This window comes from Rhamphochromis sp. 'chilingali' (assembly GCF_963969265.1).
Source record: "Rhamphochromis sp. 'chilingali' genome assembly, chromosome: 17".
Classification (NCBI taxonomy): domain Eukaryota; kingdom Metazoa; phylum Chordata; class Actinopteri; order Cichliformes; family Cichlidae; genus Rhamphochromis; species Rhamphochromis sp. 'chilingali'.
In genome coordinates this window covers 27,466,561-27,485,470 of record NC_137944.1, presented here as the reverse complement: position 1 = coordinate 27,485,470, position 18,910 = coordinate 27,466,561, and the positions used below count along the sequence as shown (strand labels likewise).

The 18,910-nt window shown below is 42.0% G+C and overlaps 1 protein-coding gene across 3 annotated transcripts in view; it reads right to left on the bottom strand.

Moving 5' to 3' along the window:
• hivep1 (HIVEP zinc finger 1) overlaps positions 1-18,011 on the bottom strand; it is a 69,572-nt gene extending 51,561 nt beyond the window's left edge. The window contains exons 1-3 of one of the 3 annotated variants that reach the window (XM_080863641.1): positions 17,903-17,994; positions 17,541-17,636; positions 15,647-15,780 (exon numbers count right to left, since the gene is read on the bottom strand). In XM_080863641.1, the coding sequence (XP_080719767.1) occupies positions 15,647-15,686 (40 nt within the window). In that variant the 5' untranslated portion in view covers positions 15,687-15,780; positions 17,541-17,636; positions 17,903-17,994. Of the gene's footprint in view, positions 1-15,646; positions 15,781-16,779; positions 17,252-17,540; positions 17,637-17,902 lie in introns of those variants that run through there. The other 2 variants (XM_080863640.1, XM_080863642.1) reach the window with 2 other exon arrangements.
• Between the last annotated feature and the right edge of the window lie 899 nt (positions 18,012-18,910).

Genomic DNA, 18,910 nt, shown 5'->3' with positions numbered 1-18,910 from the left:
TTATTTGTCTATTCGGGGCCTTGGAGCTTAAACAGCCCCTCTGTTTAAGCTCCTCCTCCTTTAAGGCAAAATACTTCTCATTGGTTGCCCCTCATGACCCCCTTGGCCATATCCCCCTTGCTGAAATCATACAGGCTAAAGTAGAAACAACTGTCTGAAGCTGAGCTTTTGCCTCTCATGGATTATTTCTCCATTAGATGACCTCATCTGAAACTCTGGCCATGTAAAATATGAGCTTACACCATTGCAGCAGCATATTTATGACAGAAAATAAGGCAGACCATAAGAGGGCATCCTTAAATTTCCCAGCAAAGGCTTTTATGCCAAATCACATTAGCCTTTTGGGTGTTAAACATGATCAGACCAGGACAATAAAGGCGTAACAGGTTAGAAGATAGTGATTTGAGTCTATCTATTAAATAAAATATGTCTTCATTTACTGACTAACTTGTAAATTTGTTTTTCTTCTGAATTACTGTGTTGACATAAACCCCTGAAAAACATGCAAAACTAATTATAAAACAACAAATTACATAAACAAGTCCTAACAACTTAACTGACAAATTGGCTACCTCAAAAAACAGATGTTACCAGGTGTTGAGGAGGTTTGCCACAGAGTAATTACCCCGAGGGAGAAACCGCCCTCCACTTAGCCCCTGGTGATTAAAACCACCGTGCCATCTGCGAGATTCATCTCACATTAAGAGTTCATAGCAAATGAAGAAAGGGCAAAAGTCTCTGGTCTCCAATAGTCATCACTTTCCATCATCAAAATTCATTTTGCACAGCATCTGAACTCTGAGCCTGTGTGTCTGCCATTAAAGCTCGCTCACTGTGAGGAGAGGCTAAAATATAAGCCTTTATTCCTTTGTTAAAAACAAGGAATAGACATTAACCCACATTTCGGGATGGCAAAGGGAGCAGCTGCCTTCCTCTTCTCACCATATTCAATTTCACACAATATATGGCCATAAAAATTCCTCCCCGGCCCAGCTCTGCCAGTGTCAAAGTGAAACCTTCTCCAAGGTTGCCACAGAGTTAAACAGGCATCCCTGAACTAGTCGCAGCCTGTCTGTTGTAGTTACTGTTGCTAAAACCCCGGTTTATTCCTGCCTCTGGGAGAGAAGTTCCCTTTGTGTGAAGCTCGCTGCACTCGCACACTGTAATTTGAAGGGACTGTACGGAAACACTGGTTTGGCTGCCTAAGCGTGACACAACACGTAAAAATCCATTTTCTCAGGCCGGGATGTTAACCCTTTCCCTGCAGCACTGCACCAGGTTCACGACCCTTACGCGGCAGGAGGTCGTGCCCTTTACCACACGGTGATGTTTATCTGGCAGCATCTACTTTTAACTTCTGCCCACCTTGTATTTTTACAAAAAACTATAACCCTGACACTAATAAACCTAAACTGAAATGAGCAAACCCGCTCTATTAAGTAACTGAAAATAAGGCGAAGTGAAAAGAAAACCTCTAATATATCTGGTATTTCCCTCAAATGTGCAATCAGAATGTTTCCCACCACCACCACCACAATACCACTTAGTATGAACACTATGAAACTTAAGGTGTCACTGAGACACACAGCTGGAAGAGGCCACTGTGCCATTTAAAGACATAAGAGAGACACGAACCCTGAATGAAAACGTGAGAGTTTCATAACAGCAAAGATGGCGCTTGACTCACCCCCTGCCACCCCAGCCAGCCAAGAGTCTAAATAGGACACTTTTAATTTTTGTTTTGCTCTGATGCTGACGACCATTTCAGACATGTGATGCCAGGCATATCTACCATAGACAGTATAACAGATGGAAATAGCTTCCATGTCTAAAAAGTGAAGCCAATGCGGAAGTGCTTAAAATCTACACTCTTAATGGGAGGGGAAGGAGGGGATACCAGTGGTTGCACAACGACTTCTGGCACTAGGAAGTCTAAGGAAAAACAACCCTCACACTTAACCTCTGTAAACACTTCTCTGATGAGTTTTAGGGTTCAAGCCCTCATTTCAAGTCCTACCAAATAAAATATCATCTTCATTTTTTACATTTTTGGTCATTATGTGTCAGAAAAGAGAATGATCTATGCTATGATAAGCTCATTGTGAGCACATTTGTAGTAGAAGTAAGAAAAAACATGCTTTTTAAACTTTAAGTGTTTGTGTTTTGCTTTCTAGATAGGAACTTCTCAATAAATGCCCTGATTGGTTGCAAAGATGAAGCCAGATTCTGTTTTCTGCAAAGAAAACAGAAGCTAGTCGGGCTAGCAACTTCAAACGTTCCCACAAGACATCAGTCTGTGTTCATATTGAGTCACCTGCACACTCATTGCTGTATTTGCCCTAAATCATGGCTCTGTCCCAGTATCCTCTCCTGCAGTCTGAAGCACCCAAGTGCATGCTCACAAATCCCCTACACTCAGTAGACAAGCGTAGTGACCAAAAAAAAAAAAAAAAAAAAACCCCTCTACATGCCAAACATTTAACCTACCCTTCATGCATCTTTCTCCTGATATTGCTGCAGTGATATTCAGAGCCCAGGATTCAACAGCAGAGTAATCACAGTTTGCTTTAAGGCCCAACATCGATCAGTCGAGATAAAGAAGGGCCAACACTCTAAATTCAACAACCCACCTTATTATTATTATACACATCCAGCAAACACACACCAATATCGTCATTCTTCTGCAGTTGTGTTTGTTCTTCTCTTAACTCTGTTTGGGGTTTCTGCCCACTCCTGGGTCAAATGTGTGACCTTTTAGTATCTAAACACTTCACTAAAGAACTTCTAAGTTTAGAATTTTCCACTCTTTGGATTTCCAGTTTCATAGGGAACATTCATTCGTGCAGAGTGAAGTCAACCTCATTTTTGAAAATATTTTTGATAAAAGCTGTTACAACATTGGATAATTCACATTTTAATTTTGAGTAGAAAGGCCACCACAGCACCGTAGGCTACTCTACGGGATCTGCCAATTTGATTTCAGGCATGAAATCAAAGTTTCTGTTGTAGTTTAACTACGCTTCTAAAGTCTAGTTATTGTCTACAAACAGGTGCCACAGACAAACAACCAGCCGTGCAGACTGCCTTTACAAAAATTAGAACCTCATTCTTTCACAGAAGAGCTTTCTGTTACAAACAAGTACAATACAATACAATTTTATTTATATAGCACATTTAAAAAACCACAGGTATCACAAAGTGCTTCACAGAATGAGTTAAGAGCAATAATTCAGTTTCTTCTCTCCTAGATGTTCCACCATCAATTACTGGTGTTATTGCAAAGTGTTTGGAACCACAGCAACTCCAGACCTCCTCTGTTATTAACATCAGGACAGAAAACTGTATGCCAGGAGCTTCGTGTCATGGACAAGCAGCTCCTGCAGCTGTATTGTGTAGGTGGTTCAGTACTGCTGCCATATGTATTATGAGAATAATATTTTATGGTTAAAATGTAGCTGGAAAAAAATTAAAGGACAAAATCTGAATTACTTGGACATACTGACAATTTATTTTTGAAAACTGAAATAACATCTTGTTTCTCTAGAAGCAGGTTTATATAATTATTTTAGCAACTCCTCCATTCTCTCGTATTTAAGGAATACGATTTTAGGAGCGCTCCCTGTTGTGCAACCAAATTTCTGTATTTTTGATTAGCAGGAAGTGGAATGGTTGGCAGAGATTGCCTCCAGCTTCACTCTGTTCAACAGCTCATTGTGTCTTAAGGCTGTGTGGTGCTGAGCAGGTGGTCTGTAGGGGTGTTTTTTTAAACCTTTAAAATGAAGCAAATCTATGAAAGTGTGAGAGAAATTTTACTATAATGATCTGAGCTGCAAATGAAGCTCTTTATCACAATTTCACATTAAAATATAATTTAATACCAACTTATTTTTCCTCCTATTGGTATACAAGACACCATTTTTTAAGATTTTACATCAGATTTATTTTTAATTTGAGTCTAAATGCAAAATGAAACTACTAGATAAGCCTAATGATTTACATTCAGTTGAAAATCTTCAAGAAACCCTGACCTTAGTGTGACTCTGTGATTAAGGGAGATTGGCTTTGACCTGCTATGCATTTCCTTCCCAAAGCACAAGGCCAGTGCAGAAAGCTGACAAAGAGGCATCGCAAAACACTCCCGAGGGTTAGAAGAAGGTCAGTTCTGCTAAAAAACAAAGGCGGCGAGACCAGAGAAGCTCGACTTTTGTTGCAGCTTTCAAGCAACAAACAACTCTGTTCCTGTGTTCAGTGTCGGCCTTGGGTTGGTTAGCGTGCCCACTGTGATTAAGGGAAGTAGCTGCTGTAGCCGATTCTGGACGTGGATGTTTAACCACAGTCAGTGCTGAGGTCAGAGAAGTGGTTGATCATTAACAGGAAACTGATGGCAGTTTGTTGCAAATTACTGCAGCAGTGAAAAGAGAAAAAAAACAACAACAAAAAAACAACACAAGCTTAAAGACAAATCAAATCCAGAATTTGGCTTGTAAAGATTATTACTCTTTAAGCAGATGCAAAATTAAGTCCCCATCCTCACACATTACACATTAATCAGCCAACAGGTTAAAGTAATAAGATGCAGAAGCTTTATTTATATCTGTGTCAGCACACCGAGGGATGGGAAACACTGTCTCCCTTTCCCTGCATCAGCTTCACAGGGTAAACATTTTCCACCTTGTTAAATGTACCCGCATTCACTGCGGTTGTTTACCATTAATCACACAGTGTGATGCCCGCTAAAGCTAAAACCAGACCTGTAGGGCTTCGGTGTAAGGATCTTTTTTTTTTTTGTATAAGACGAGGAATGCAGAGTCAGTTCAATAAACACTGAAGTCTGGGCATTTTCAGGGGCAGACTTGTCCAGGAACGGGAGTGAAAACCCAAGAAACCACACAGACGGATAATAAACACCACATGGAAGGTAGCATCTGGAAGATGGTCTTACAGGTACCAGGTGTGCTTCTTTATTTGGGACTACACAGCATTTTTAATCCCCTCTCCCTCATATTGAGACACGTTTTGATTGGCTCTAGTTTTCAAACACCAACACTGTAAGATGAGCACACTTCTAAAGTCTGCCTTTTATTAAATGGTTGCAAAAAATAAAAAAATAAAAAAGGGTCTCCTGCAGGTCAACACCTCACTGTCTGGTTCTACATGTGCTTCCCCCGAGAGGGGAAATTAGAAGACACCACAAACCACCACACAGACGTTTGTGGACTACGCTGAAAAATACCACAAACAAAAAGGATGTACAGCTACAAATACAGACTGGGAAACTTCTGGTGACTGGGTGAAACCGATGGAAAGTTACTCTCAGAAGGTTTTTCCTGTTTCTGTCATTTATTTGAATGCGACAGAAACTTGTGCCCAACAAAGACGATTATGAGGGCATCCCCACGGAAACACAAATGATCATCAGACAAAACAGCAGCTTTTGTCTAAGAAGACTATCGCAGAATGAAAACTTCAGCTTCCTTTTACAGTTAGGTACCCCACATTTTGGCCTCTTCTTGATTTCTTTTTTTTTTCTTTGCAAATTTCTCCCACTCAACTGTTTCCAAGGTTGAAAAAAAAATATGTTAGACAAAAATAAGCCTCATAATCTCAATGTGATTTAAATCTGACTACATCCGAAACGTGTAAGAGTGACAAATATCCCAAGAAATCGGGAAAAGAGCAAACCCTTCCTATACTGCACTTCATAAACATTTATAACCACTTGAACTGAAACCAGCAATTGGGGAGAAAAAAAAAAAAAAAAAAAAAAAAAAAAAAAAGTGAAACATGAGAATTTCAGTAAAAAATTAAAATTGAAAATATTTCATAGTATGCACACACAGTGCAAATTAAATACAAAGAGTATTACCACACATTTCCTATAATCCTATAATTCATAACCTTTATAATCTCTTCTGCTATTTGCACATTCTTTACTGTAAATTCCTAAGTTAATTTGTAAATTTTGTAGTAACCTGTAAATTGTAAATATTGTAAAACTTTTTTTCTGTCATTTAATGGTCAGGCATTGTACAGCTACAAGCATTTCACCCCCATGTCATACTGTGTATGGTTGCGTGTGTGTGACAAATAAAAAAATTTGAAAATTTGATTTGAATTTTTATTGAGCCATGTGTCGCTGAACTCATCTTCAGGGTTTCCACCAGTGAACTGAAAGCGCATCAGCCCACTGAGCCTAAAATCAACCCGGGCAAGACCTTCAGCATTGTGACGTGACTAAGAACATTTATAACTCCAAATGCAATGTAAGAAAATCTGAGGTGTTTCTGTTAGTAACTGTGAATTTAAGATATTTTCAGACTTTTTAAAAATGGCCCATAAATACTTTAAAGACAGACAGTGAACGCAGCTCGGTGCACACTGTCAGAAAGATTTAAAAAAAATAATAATAATAATAATTCTCAATCAAGTTGAATTCAAGGCCACACTTTCCACTGCAACTAGGTCAAACATCCTATTTTAGACGCACAACACAGCTGACATTCACAGCTGTCGCTCAGGTGAAGGTGTTTATTTTACCACCATTTAAAACAGTACTTTCACATGTAGACGGTCACCCTAGTTCCCAGTATAGAGCACAGGATATCTCACCCACCTCCTTGAACTTTAAATATCAAGTTTAGGTACACTGTGCTGACAACAAACGCCAAAGCAAACAAACATTTTTGTATTATGTTTTTTGTTATTTCTCTACACTTTTGTTTTTTTGTGCTACACTTTCATATAGCACGTCTTTTAGAGAAAGGGATGCTATGTATAGATCACATTTTAGTCAGAGACCTAACTTTGTAATTGAACTGCTAAAATTCACAAACTATTTCTGTCTATTCACATTTCCTGGTTCCCACTCTGTACAGTGTGAAACAACATTATAAAGGGTTTGAAGGCAACTGTATTGTATAAATTTATAAAACAAAACCTCTATCACATTTAATTAATTAGTATTTTAAATGTCATTGATCATTTTATGACCTGAATCTAACTGATAAAGTTGTTTGTGCTTAAAAGTTATAACTTTTAAAAATAAAAGGCAGTTGTCTTGAAACATACGATGGAATGTCGAATGCAATAACTTAATGACCAACTAAGAATTTTATTGTGCTTCTAAATCTGAATATTATTAAAGTGAAGGCTCATAGGTGCACAATTAAACTAAAGTGTCCAGATTTAACTGAAGGTCTGAGGTTGGAGTCGTAGATCTGCTCGTTTAAGCCTCGCTGCCCCCGCCTGTTTACATGAGTGCAAAAATATCATGAAGATGGTGCAGGATTTTCCTCATCGCTGTGACGCTGTTGAGGTTGTCGACCTCCCTCCTTGCTAATGTAGAGGATCAAAAGGACATTTGTGGCTGTGATTCTTCACCAGGTCTGGAAAAGGAAAAAAACTAAACAAAACAGACCACCAAGGGTGAAGCGGCCGACGCCTTAACGTAGTGCGAGACGAGCTGTATCTTACAGTTACGACATTTTTGTTGTTTTTATTTGTTTTTGTCTGAAGCACCAGAAACCTTACACTGGATGCTACCAAGCTTGTCCTATTCAATCCTATAAGCTCTGATAGGCCAGTCAGTGTAGGTTGATGTTAAACATTTTAGTATTACATGCTTTATTATAGACGTGTGAACTCTTTTGGCTCAAAGGATATTCTGAATTTTAATATTTCTCCTCACCAGCCATCGCTCAACTGTAAACACAAGCTTAAAGATGATACATGCTCATTTCTCGTTTGGACTAGCTTTGCATGACTCAAAGTTCAAAGTAATCCTTATTTTTCTTACATCAGGCCTTGCTGGAGCCTCTGAGGTAATATTTGTCTGAAACAAGCTGCTTTATCTGCTCTCTCTTTAGATCTGTCTCCTGATTAGCTGCCCCACAGAAAAAAAAGCCTAAACATGGGGCTTCTGTGCTCACACCCAGAGCTGCCCAAGTTAACCATACTGGGGACATCTGCTTTCACCTACATCACACGGAGTCAAGAGAGAAGAAAACTTGAGTCTTTAGCGTCATTTAAAGCCTGAGCTAATGACTAACAGTGATTACTTATACACGACTTGATTAGCTGAAGTTTTGGCCATGTTTAATATGAGTATTCCCACTGTGACAGCTGATATGTAACAGAAAGTATCACAGTTTGAAAACATCTATTTAAGCTGCGAACCACAGACCAATTTGAATGTGAAAATTGTGCACATGATACAAAAAAGTGAGTAAAGCTCCCAGCAGAAGTGCACGGGCATTACTTCCATTTAGTTTGTTAGCTTTAGGGCATGAATCCAGTATGCAAGTCACTTTTAATCGTTGAGGATAAATTCACAGTGGATAAATTGAGGTTGATGCACTTGTACTGTTTACGTTAACAAAACTAAGCACACCAACTGTTATTTGTATTGCTGCTTGCATTTCTGTGTGTGCGTGTGTGTTCCTCTGAAGGGGAAACCACTGCAGCAGAGCTAAGAGAGCAGCTGTTTGACAAAAGTAAACAAAGACTCAGAGGAGGGAGGACAGGAGTTCCTAACTTCCTGCACTGTTACCCACAACCTGCGTCACGAGATCATTCCTGACTGTGCACACAAACACATGATCTATATACTGAAGGGAGCCTGATGCAACCCTGGCAGTAAAGAAAATTAAAAAGTTAATTTAGTTTGGAAGTTCAGCTTCTTTAATCAATCTTAAAGCCTTCCCATGAGGGTAAATGATTCACTGCTCACCTGGGACCAGGGTTTTCCTTCTTTGTGTCTCACAGGAGGAAAAATGCTCTGTGTGCGATGGTTTGTTATGACTGAGACAAAAATACAGCCAGCGAACGCTCTCCCAGAGCAGCCCACAGATTCAACAGAAACAAAACAAACTCACAGTTCCTTCCTCTCGGCCGTTTGTTTGGATCTGCGCGTTTCTTATTCAGTCCCACAGTTAAACACCAAGAGACCAGTTTATCAGTCACTCCAGGTCCTCCAAGTGCTTCTGGAAGTATTTATTCATCTTAAACTGAACACCCTCTCCTTATAGTGTTGAAAGATTTTTCTCTTTCTTTCTTTTATAGAAATTAAGCATCAGTGATCCTGCTTTGAACATCAGTTGGTTGTTATTCTTTATCCAGTTTAATGCTGAAAGTCCAGTCTGACACCAGAGTTGAACTCCTGGCAACAGCAACAACAAAAAAAATCCTAGTAACAATGAGCCAATAGAAATCATGATTAACTGACATTTTATGTCGTTTAAAGTTTAAAATAGATTGTGGTAGCCAGAGACTGCATATAAAAGTAGGACGTAGCCACTGTGGCATCACTCATTGGTGTCTGGACCGAAAGTTAGCATGCTGGGGTTTTTTTTGAGCGGTCATGTGGTCATGTCACACAAGAGGGTAGACCACTAAGTTAGATGGTTGTTGCTTCCTGCTCGGAAAAATTAAGCCAATGTGGAAATCCCTTAAACCTGCATTCTGTCTGAAAGGCACCAGCAATAGCTGTGGTTGCAAAAAGACTTCAGGTCCTATAAAAGGCCTCTGAAAAAAATAAAATGTCTCTTTCTTGAACTCTGGAAACACTTTGCTGCTGAGTTTGCAGGCTTAGTCACTGATTTGGGGTCATACTGAATAACCCATTTTATTCAGTTTTATTTTTTAAGGAGCATTAGCCGTTAAATTTTCCACTCGCTCATTGGCTGACGACTTGTCAGTCACAAGTTGTCAGCCAAAGAGCAAGCAGTTTCCAACCCAGACCCACCCCTCATTGTCACGTCCCGTTTCTTATAATCAAGATGGCCACAGCAGAAACCTTCAACTCAAAGGGGTCATAACAGAAATTCAGAAACCAGCGGATGACATCATGGTAGTTGCACCCATACTGTCTCTGAGTTATTGCTCGCTAGCTTGAACATCTATGCATGGGCACGGCACAGACATAGATACCTGCTGATTCACGCCAAGTAACAAACCAATAAAATATTTAACTTTCAATCGCCAAACGCTAAAGCACGGACTTCTTGGATGTCTGTACCACACAGCGAGCCGTATTATTAGTCAGATATTTTCACTGAAAGCACTACAAAAGGCACAAACACAGTCAAAAAGTCCAGCTCTGTGACTCCAATAAGCAGAGAGTTGAGGGCATGAAAAACTCTAAGAGGGCGTTACGTGTTAATACCAGGTTGTTTTTTGTACGTTTGCTCTGAACAAATTTGACATTTTAAAACAGAAGTCAGTGGGAAAAAGCTCATTTTTGTAGCAAGCCTCAAGTGGCCACTAGAGGAACTGCGACTTTGAAGATTTGGACATTTGTGGGTTGAAAAGATGAGTTGACAGACAATTTAAAATGAAAAAACATCATCTTTTTTCGACTGGCGGGTAAGTCTCACTCACAGAAAAACATCACTGATACATGGCTATAACTACCTCCGCCAAGAAGGTTGTGTGTGTGGGTGGGTTGCTTGCTTGGCTGGATTACTCAAAAAGTTATGGATGGATTTAACCAGAGATTGAAGTTAATCACTTTTAAGTTGGGCCAGTCTACCAGGATCTTGATGTGGACTCATCTCCACTGTGAGAAAAGGCTATATTGGACATTTGCCATCATAACTTCAACAAATTGGCACAAACTAATCTGGATTCATGCACAGCTGGGGGCACATTTTCAGCCTTGGAGGAGGAATGCTGTTCTCAGGTGTGCTTGTTTCTTTTTCAAATAAATCCTCATGCTTTGGTCTTTTTAGATTTTAACCTTAAGATAACACGCAAATGAATGCAACAGATATGATTAATGGTTTCCACTTTTAGAACACTTCTACCTCTGTGGTGCTTAAAGTAGTTTACATTTCTCAGTTATTCTCACACACAGAGCAGACCTGGGAGTCAGTTTGGGGTTTTGCACAAGGACGTTTTGACATGTGGAAGAGGCGGGGACAAAACCACCATTAAACTGAGGTTAGTCGCAAGCACGTTGTACCACCTGAGCCTTAGCCTTAAAAAAACAAAAACAAAAAACTCCTCCTCTCTGAAGTATATAAATTAATGAAGCTTAAAACTCATCTTCGCTTTTCTTTTTCCACTAAAAGCTTCACCACGGGGCTCACACTTCTGTAAAATATGGCTTAAAACAATAAAAACTAACTTTAAGAAAACAGAAATAATGTAACCAAGACTCTGAAAACATTCGTTCTTCGTTTCCTAACAGTATAATGTTTGTCAAGTCAGATTTTAGTTGACTGGAGGGAAAATTTTTTACTGTGCTTCTTTTTATATCCCAGGCAGATGCTGCCAAGCCTGTAAGGCAGAGAGGACCTGAGAAAAGAATTAAACAGCACCTCCTTGCTTGATGAATTACTGCAGTGTTAATATGCAAAGGAAATTCTGTGTTAAAGGCAGGCGTTGAGCATCATCATGTGACAGCTTCAGGGCAGTCTGAAGAGGCTTCTTTGAGTCTCCAGAAAAAGAAATTCTCCACAGCAGTGTTTAAGCATGTGATTGCACGCCATGCAATTAGCACTTCCTGTCTGATAAAGACAACCCCTTGAGAGCAGAGCCCTGAGGAGAGGTGATGAACTGGGTCAAAAGGCACGAGGAGACGCCAACAAGTCATCGAGCGATGAGGAAGTGAAGTGGGTACTCCCCACAAGATGTTCAGAAATGTCACAAGAATGGAGGATGGAAATAAGTCAGCACTTAGCTGACACTGTACTGCATTTAAAAGATGAGAAACACAGAGAGACCTTTACTTTAAACTGAGTAAAGAGTTGCATTTAAACTGTAAGGTTTGATTTTACCACCACAACAGAACATCTGACCAAAAATAAAGAGCCAAATCGTAAATTTTGAACACACTTTTATGTAAAAATCCTCCCACAGTGCAGTTGTCTCTACACTTGCGTCCACATTAAAATGTCAAAACAGTTAATTCTCCTCCTACTGAACAACAATAAGCCGAGCAGCCACAGAAACCCACCGAACAACTAACATTTCCATTTAAGTAAAAACCTTTTAGCCTTTTCTAATGTACAGTTTATTAGAGCAGACTGCCATAAAACAATGTCTCGGGCTATAGTTTTCATTCAGAAATTACACATAGACTTCACCTAGGCAGGCTCAGACCAGCACCGTATGTGATTAACTTATGAGCTTGAAGGCCTCTCTGACCACAACCTACAGCAGGTGGAGAGGCTGGTTCAGAGCGCTGCTACGCCGAGCTAACCAAAGCTGCAGAGCAGAACAGGGACTCCTGTCTCCACCTGCAGCTCAAGACTGTGCAGTTGGGGCTCAGACTGAAATATTTGCAGAGGAAAACTTGTGTTTCTTACAACACATACACAAAAACACCAACAACTATCTGCTATAAGGACAATCCAAATCTGTGGAAACTCCTCCTAGGTTACTAGCAAACAATGAAAAGCTGCACCACTGCCAAATGTTATCTCTGTAATATCACAGCCAACACAACTTCACATTTCATACATTTGCTGTACACAAAAAAAAAAAAAAAGCAAATTGAACTTTGGGAATCAACTAAAGTGGGCTGAATACATCAAACAAACCCACAAAGAGTCAAGATGATCAGAAAACCTAAAAGAAAATATAAAAAATATGCCCACAAAGCTGGGCAGTAATGATAAAACCAACATCAGCATTTGTACTGGATAAATGCTGAAAAATGAAGAGCTGATAAAACACACAGACACAAATCAATTAAAAACATCAATATCAGCATCAGCTGTGAGCCAGCTTCTTTAAAAGCACCTGTATCGGCTCAGATTTCCACAATCAGTTCATCTTTCACACAAAGAACCACAAATCAACTTTAACAAGGCAAGAAAAAAAAAGTTCAAACACAGAAAATGGCTTGAGGGAGACATCACCCAGACAAACAGAATAAATGTGCAGGCTACCCTCACACTGCTGCTCCGGTCTGGTTTTCTCTCCTTTGTTTTTAAAAACATTCCTGAGCTGACACAATAATAGAGCATTACAGGCAAAACCAGCGTTCACGGTTTCATTTGTAAGCTGATTCAGATTAAAGAGGATAAACAGAGTCAACTTAAACTTACGAGCTTCTCCCATATAGAGCTGCGTGTGGATGAGGAGCTGGAGCCGGGAGCGGTTTCACTCTGACACAAATGGCTTTACTGAAACCAAAATTTCATGAAGTGAAAGGTCACTTTTACCTACACATGTCAGCATCTCCGCCACAAGACTCGTGGCAAAACACTCAGGTGAGCGATGGAAAGGTCACGTGTTCTGTATACAACTAATATAAGAAGCACATATGAAAGCGACCCTAATCAGAAGTGAAAAATATCAGATTCGGTGTGGTTTGTGGTGTTCAAATAGTCATGATAGAACAGATCTGAGTCATACGTGTGCAAAAAACATCAGGTTCAGGTCACTTTCTGCTTCAAGGACAACTTCAAGAAGCCAAAACACAACTATGAAGACAAGAATTTCATTCTTTGCACATTTTTACTCCTTAAAATTAAAAAAAAAAACAATTCTGGCCGTTCAAGATCTTCTAAACACACCCCTGAAACAACGATCAGCTGCGCTCATCAAATTTCTGCTAATCATCCTCTGAAACTCTGAAATTCAAATTCCACAAACACTGCAGCAGCTGCAGCACCGCCGTCTGCACCAACACCATTTAAACAGACTCGAGCATCGTTCGACCGCCATTTCTATCGTCCTCTGTCGGGCAAAGTAATGAACTGTTGTAAAGCTCAATTATTTATGTGGTTTGTCCAAAGAGGCTTCACGAGGAGCAAAAAGACAAAACACACACACACAGAGGAAGTGTTTATAAGATAAACAGAGGAACTCTGGCTGGCTGCTCGTGGACAAATCTGTGAGGATTGACTGCTGGGGAATGGCAGTGATGCACATTTTCACACCCAGCATGTAACGCTGCACATTTGTCGATCTGTGAACTGCAAACGTCTGTTGACACACAAATCTGTCAATTCTCGACATAACAAGGAATCCTTCAAGCCAATTGGTGCTCCGCGGGAGGATGCTTTGACTTAAGCATGCCTCCATCAGGCCTTTAATCTTCAACTTTGTTAAATGTATGTATTCAAGTAAATATCTGCACATTCACAAGCGCCAAAAACCGCCTGTAACACACCGTTGTGTGAGGTGGCAGGCCCTGGAGGACATGAGTGCCACTGAGGGAGATTAAAAGCAAAACACTGCTTGCTTTATGTTAATACTGCGCTTTGAAAGGCAAACAAAAGCCACAATTCTCTGTTTACATTAATGAACTCGGGACACAAAGATGTGAAAGCAAAAATGCATCACATCACAACTTAAAATAAAAAAAATGAAAATGGGGATACAAGTTTTACACGAAGCGTTTGGTGGCAGGGAGCACCAGGATGTCTCAGGTGAACCGATAACCGACCGGCGATAAAATAAGCCTCTCTGTTTGTCTCGCTGCAGTGACCAGAGGGAGGGCACTCCAATAAAGCAGCCACTACTGAAAAGTCGTGTATCATCTACCTTAAACTCGATCCGTAATATGAAGGGTAACCGGGATAGTCAGAAACACAATCATCATGTCACTGGAACATAAAGATAACCATACAATATTTTAAAATTCTATTATATTTATTGTTAGATTAGTCCCTTTTCTTTTTTACTTTTAATGTGATTTACAAAAATGCACAAAATTAAAATTAAAGATGAATTTTACTGACGGCATTATTTATTATTTAATATTTGCTTTTGGTTTCACACGGGACACAATGCCCAGTCTCACGCGGGAGGAAGTTCTGCTTTTGAGCCTTTTATCCACCAAAGCCTCGTCTTCAGAAGAGCTCTAAAGGGTTTAACGTCCCCTCGCGTCCAATGCCAAGTTGCAATGTTGAGATCAAAGCAACGCAATTGTTCAGCTGCACTGATGGTTGCAGAGCAACATTACTAAGAAAATCAGGAGATCGGTGTAAAGGCAAACTGCTGACCTGTGCACGCTGTGAGTGCAGGTATATGTACCACTTGTGCACTGGTAAATTACACAGGTTATTTTGTTTGTCTAGAAACACAGAGCACAAAACCAGCATCAGGGTTACTTTTCCGGTACATGAGCTGTCAGCAGGCCAACTTTGCAGAAAATCTCAAATTTTAGGCTGCAAATGAGCACAAAGACTGTAAATTATACTCTCACAAGGCGACCGCATTAGCCCGAAAAACAGCAACAAAGCGCACTGACGTCTGTACGCAGCATGAAGACGATAACAGCAAATGGAGGAACCAAAACTACTTCACCATCTCATGAAAAAAAAAAAAAAAAATCCTGGAGGAGTTCAAGGAGAAACAGCACAACTTAACCCAAACACTGGAGAGCTATTCCAACACTACACTCAGTTCTCAGATAAGCATAAATAATGTTATCACAGCAACAACCAGCAAGGCTGTACTTCCTCTTATTCAGCTCATGCCTTGCTCCTCTCTTCATCTTCTTCTTCTTCTACGCCTGACATTTCAGGAAATAAAGACGCTATTTTCAATCGAATCACACATCTTGAAGGAAGAACTACAACCAGGTGGCGAGTCAACAGAGCACGTCCCCTTAAAAATTCCATCCAAACCAACGCGTCTTATAGCCGAAAGTATCTCAGGAAACCTCGAAGCAGGACGGTCGCTAACTCACCTTTTAAATTCTTGGGGTTGTTCTGCTTGGTGCGCGGCATCTTTCTGCCTCAGTTCACAGGTGCATCTTGAGGGGTGGGGGGGGAGTGGCTGTTAACCTTGAGGTGAGTCGACTCCTGAGCAGTCTTGGCACATCTAGAGGGGAATAAACAAACACACACATATACTGTGAATACATCAAGTCTGCAGAGGCCAAACATGAGCTCCACAGATCAATGAGGCACTGTGCAGCCTCTCCTGCTCCCACTTGGCAGCTGTCTGGGAGTCCAGGACAGAGCGGCTGATTGAGCGTGCTCCTCAAACAGGTGCCCGGGTCGGAGTTTTTCCCCCATTTCAGGGCCGCCTTGAAACTACGTGCAGCGCTGCGCGGTGAGGCTCGGCCTGCTCTCTGCCGTCAGAGGGGAGGAGGTGTGAAGACATTCTGTCGATATCAACATAACCCTGCAGCGGCTGCTATCTGCCGCTCTGATCTCGAGGCTGACACAGAAATGATAGAGTTACTGCTCATCACTTTAACGAACGTCAGCGTGGATCTCAAATCATGCAAACTATACAACCCCCCTCTGAGCGTCAGGCAAAGAAGTGTCAGAGATCTTTCTGTCAAAGTTCAGTCTTGCAGGTCTGCATCCTCCATCGATTGTTTTCGCACTGATATCAATCGATGACCTTTCCCTAAATGGAAGATTAGAAGCTTATTATGGCTGCAATGCAAATTCCAGCTGACAGAAAAAGGTTGGTGTTCAAGTTAAATGTTACCCAGATGTCAAACCCACAGTGCTACCTGACATGCACAAGCAGCCGCAGAGCAAACGCTCCCCCTCTGCGCAGACAGGAAATCACTAAAAATCATGAATAAAACCTCTCATTTAATGGCACCATTAGCCTTCCTTTGCCCTTGCATCATCTCCACCCCAAAACACCCCCCTTACCCCTGCAGGAGACGTGCACGTTGCAGTGAGCAGCAGTGCTTCAGGAATCAAGTCTTTTGTTTCTTCCCCCCTCCTCTCTTCCTCACCAATGTTACATAACACTTACTACAACTGGATGATGATGATGATGGTGATGGTGATATTTTGTCTCCATACAGTTGGTACATGTGGCGCTAGAGCAATGACATCATCTCACGGTACTCACACTCGCTGCAGCAGGTCGCACAAAAACACATGCAAGCTCGGCTTCAGTAGACGCATGAAGAGGGGCTCCTCGCCGGGTGGTGTTTGAGCGCAGGGGTCGACGGCGCGGACGAGCTAGGGGAGCAGGAGGAGAGAGACGTTTCGTCTGTCTGTCAGTCCGTCTGCCAGCCAGCCTGACTGCTTGCCTGTGTGTTTGTGCGCGCACAGATATGCGAGGAAACACCCCGATACTAACACGAGAGAGAGAGAACGAGAGCGAGGGAGAACAACATACAATGCTGCGTCCCGTTCAGGTGACCAAAGAGTGATGATTTCACACCTGAGGGGCGAAATGCAAAAGGAGCCCCCACTGGCTCTGAGTGCGTTAATCACAAGACTGAGAAATATTAAGCATTAGATGCAGAGCGGGCTGCAGGAGCATGTGTGCTCCGGGTTCATGCAGTGCAGTCATTAGAAGCAGAGCTAAAAAGAAAAAAGGGCATTACTGGCATTTAACTGTGCGCAATGAAGTCAGCAAAAACAATGCGTGGGAATAGCGTATTTTGTGCCTGTTGCAACACGTGAACGCCCTGTGAGGGAGGGCGGAGCCAGGGAAAACCCCTCGCTTGTCGCTGCAACAGCGCTCGAATGGGACGCTTCCCTTTATCCAACAAAATGCAGTCAGATTCCAGTTCAGCCACACACACAAATACACACGTTTGTCACGGCAACAGCGGACACACAAACACACTGAGGAGCAGCAGGTGTAGCTGCTTGGCTTACCTCCAAGTGCAACAGCGGGCACTGCGCAGAGAGGCGACCCCGGCAAGCGCAAGTTTTTTTTTCTTTTTTTCTGTGCTGCAGGGTCCAAAAACAACACTGCGCAAAAAACAAATAATAAAATAAATGCACAAACAGACTCACACCTCTCCTCTCTCAGTAACAGACCCCCCTTCCTCCTGCTCCTCCTCCCCCTCCTTCTCCCCCCACTCAAAGTTAGCGACGGGCTAAAACCGGGCAACACACACACACAGCTATAAAAGCATGTCGGACTGTCTCCGGCTGCAGCAGCCGAGCTCGACCTTTAGCAGCCGCAAACGCGCGCGGGGGAGCAAAGAGAGCGCGCGGGACGCGGTGATACTCACAGGTGCGGGTTTGGCTCGTGTCAGGGCCGCAGCACACCTTTTAGAGTAAGAAGGGGATCCGCTGTTTTTTCTCCCTTCACCTTCTCTCTCACTTTCTATTGCAGGAAACAGACAGGCCTACTGACGTCAGCGGGGGTCCCGTCTCCGCCTCCCAGCTACGAGGGGTGTCCTCCCAGGCCAGCGGGGGGCTCCCGACGGCCGCCACGTTAGCGCAGGCCCCGACGCCTCCTCGTCGATGCCCCTTCAGTGAGCCGCACCTCCTCCTCTTCCTCCCTGTGCTCGCTCCCTCAACGTCTGCAGGTGAGGCGCCGCATTCCGCGTCGCTTGTTGCAACCCCCCTGCCGGACCCCCACTCAGCCTCTCCTCTGCACATAGCTCAGGACTGACGGTTTTCCCGGAGGTTCCTTGTTGTCAGGTCACGTTGTGCCCCTCCGCCACTACCGGCCGGGCTTCCCCGTGCACGGATCCAGCTGCACGGACGTGAACAGGGGGGTGGGAGGACTTCGTGCACCAGGACCGCTGTCCGTGGCGGTAAACAAAGGAGAGGGATAAACCGTGGTCTGCACGGGTGCCGAACAGCCTCTGAAATGCATACAGTTCAAAATGACTCACCGAGAAGGCCTATTTTATGGGATTTCTTCCTCCACTAACATATAAAGCCACAAACACCAGTGAAAGTGTGGATATTCAGGTGCCTTTGGGTTCCCAGTTACAAACCAAGTGATTTTGTTACCTCATATGGGTTTAATTCCTAGACTGGGAATCTCCATCTGAAACCTAAATCAGATTTGAAACTGTGGGAGATCGGGTTTCAGCCTGTTATGTAATTTAAACCATAAAAAAATTGATTAAATATTTTCCACAAGCCTCAAAAAGATAGAAAATCTGGAAAAATCTTTTCCTACGTATAATTTAAATATATAGTGACTCGTTTTCTGCAAGCTTTATTTGTTATTGCATGCTCTGTACAATTTTTTTATCAGTTACAGATGCTTAAAATTTTAAATT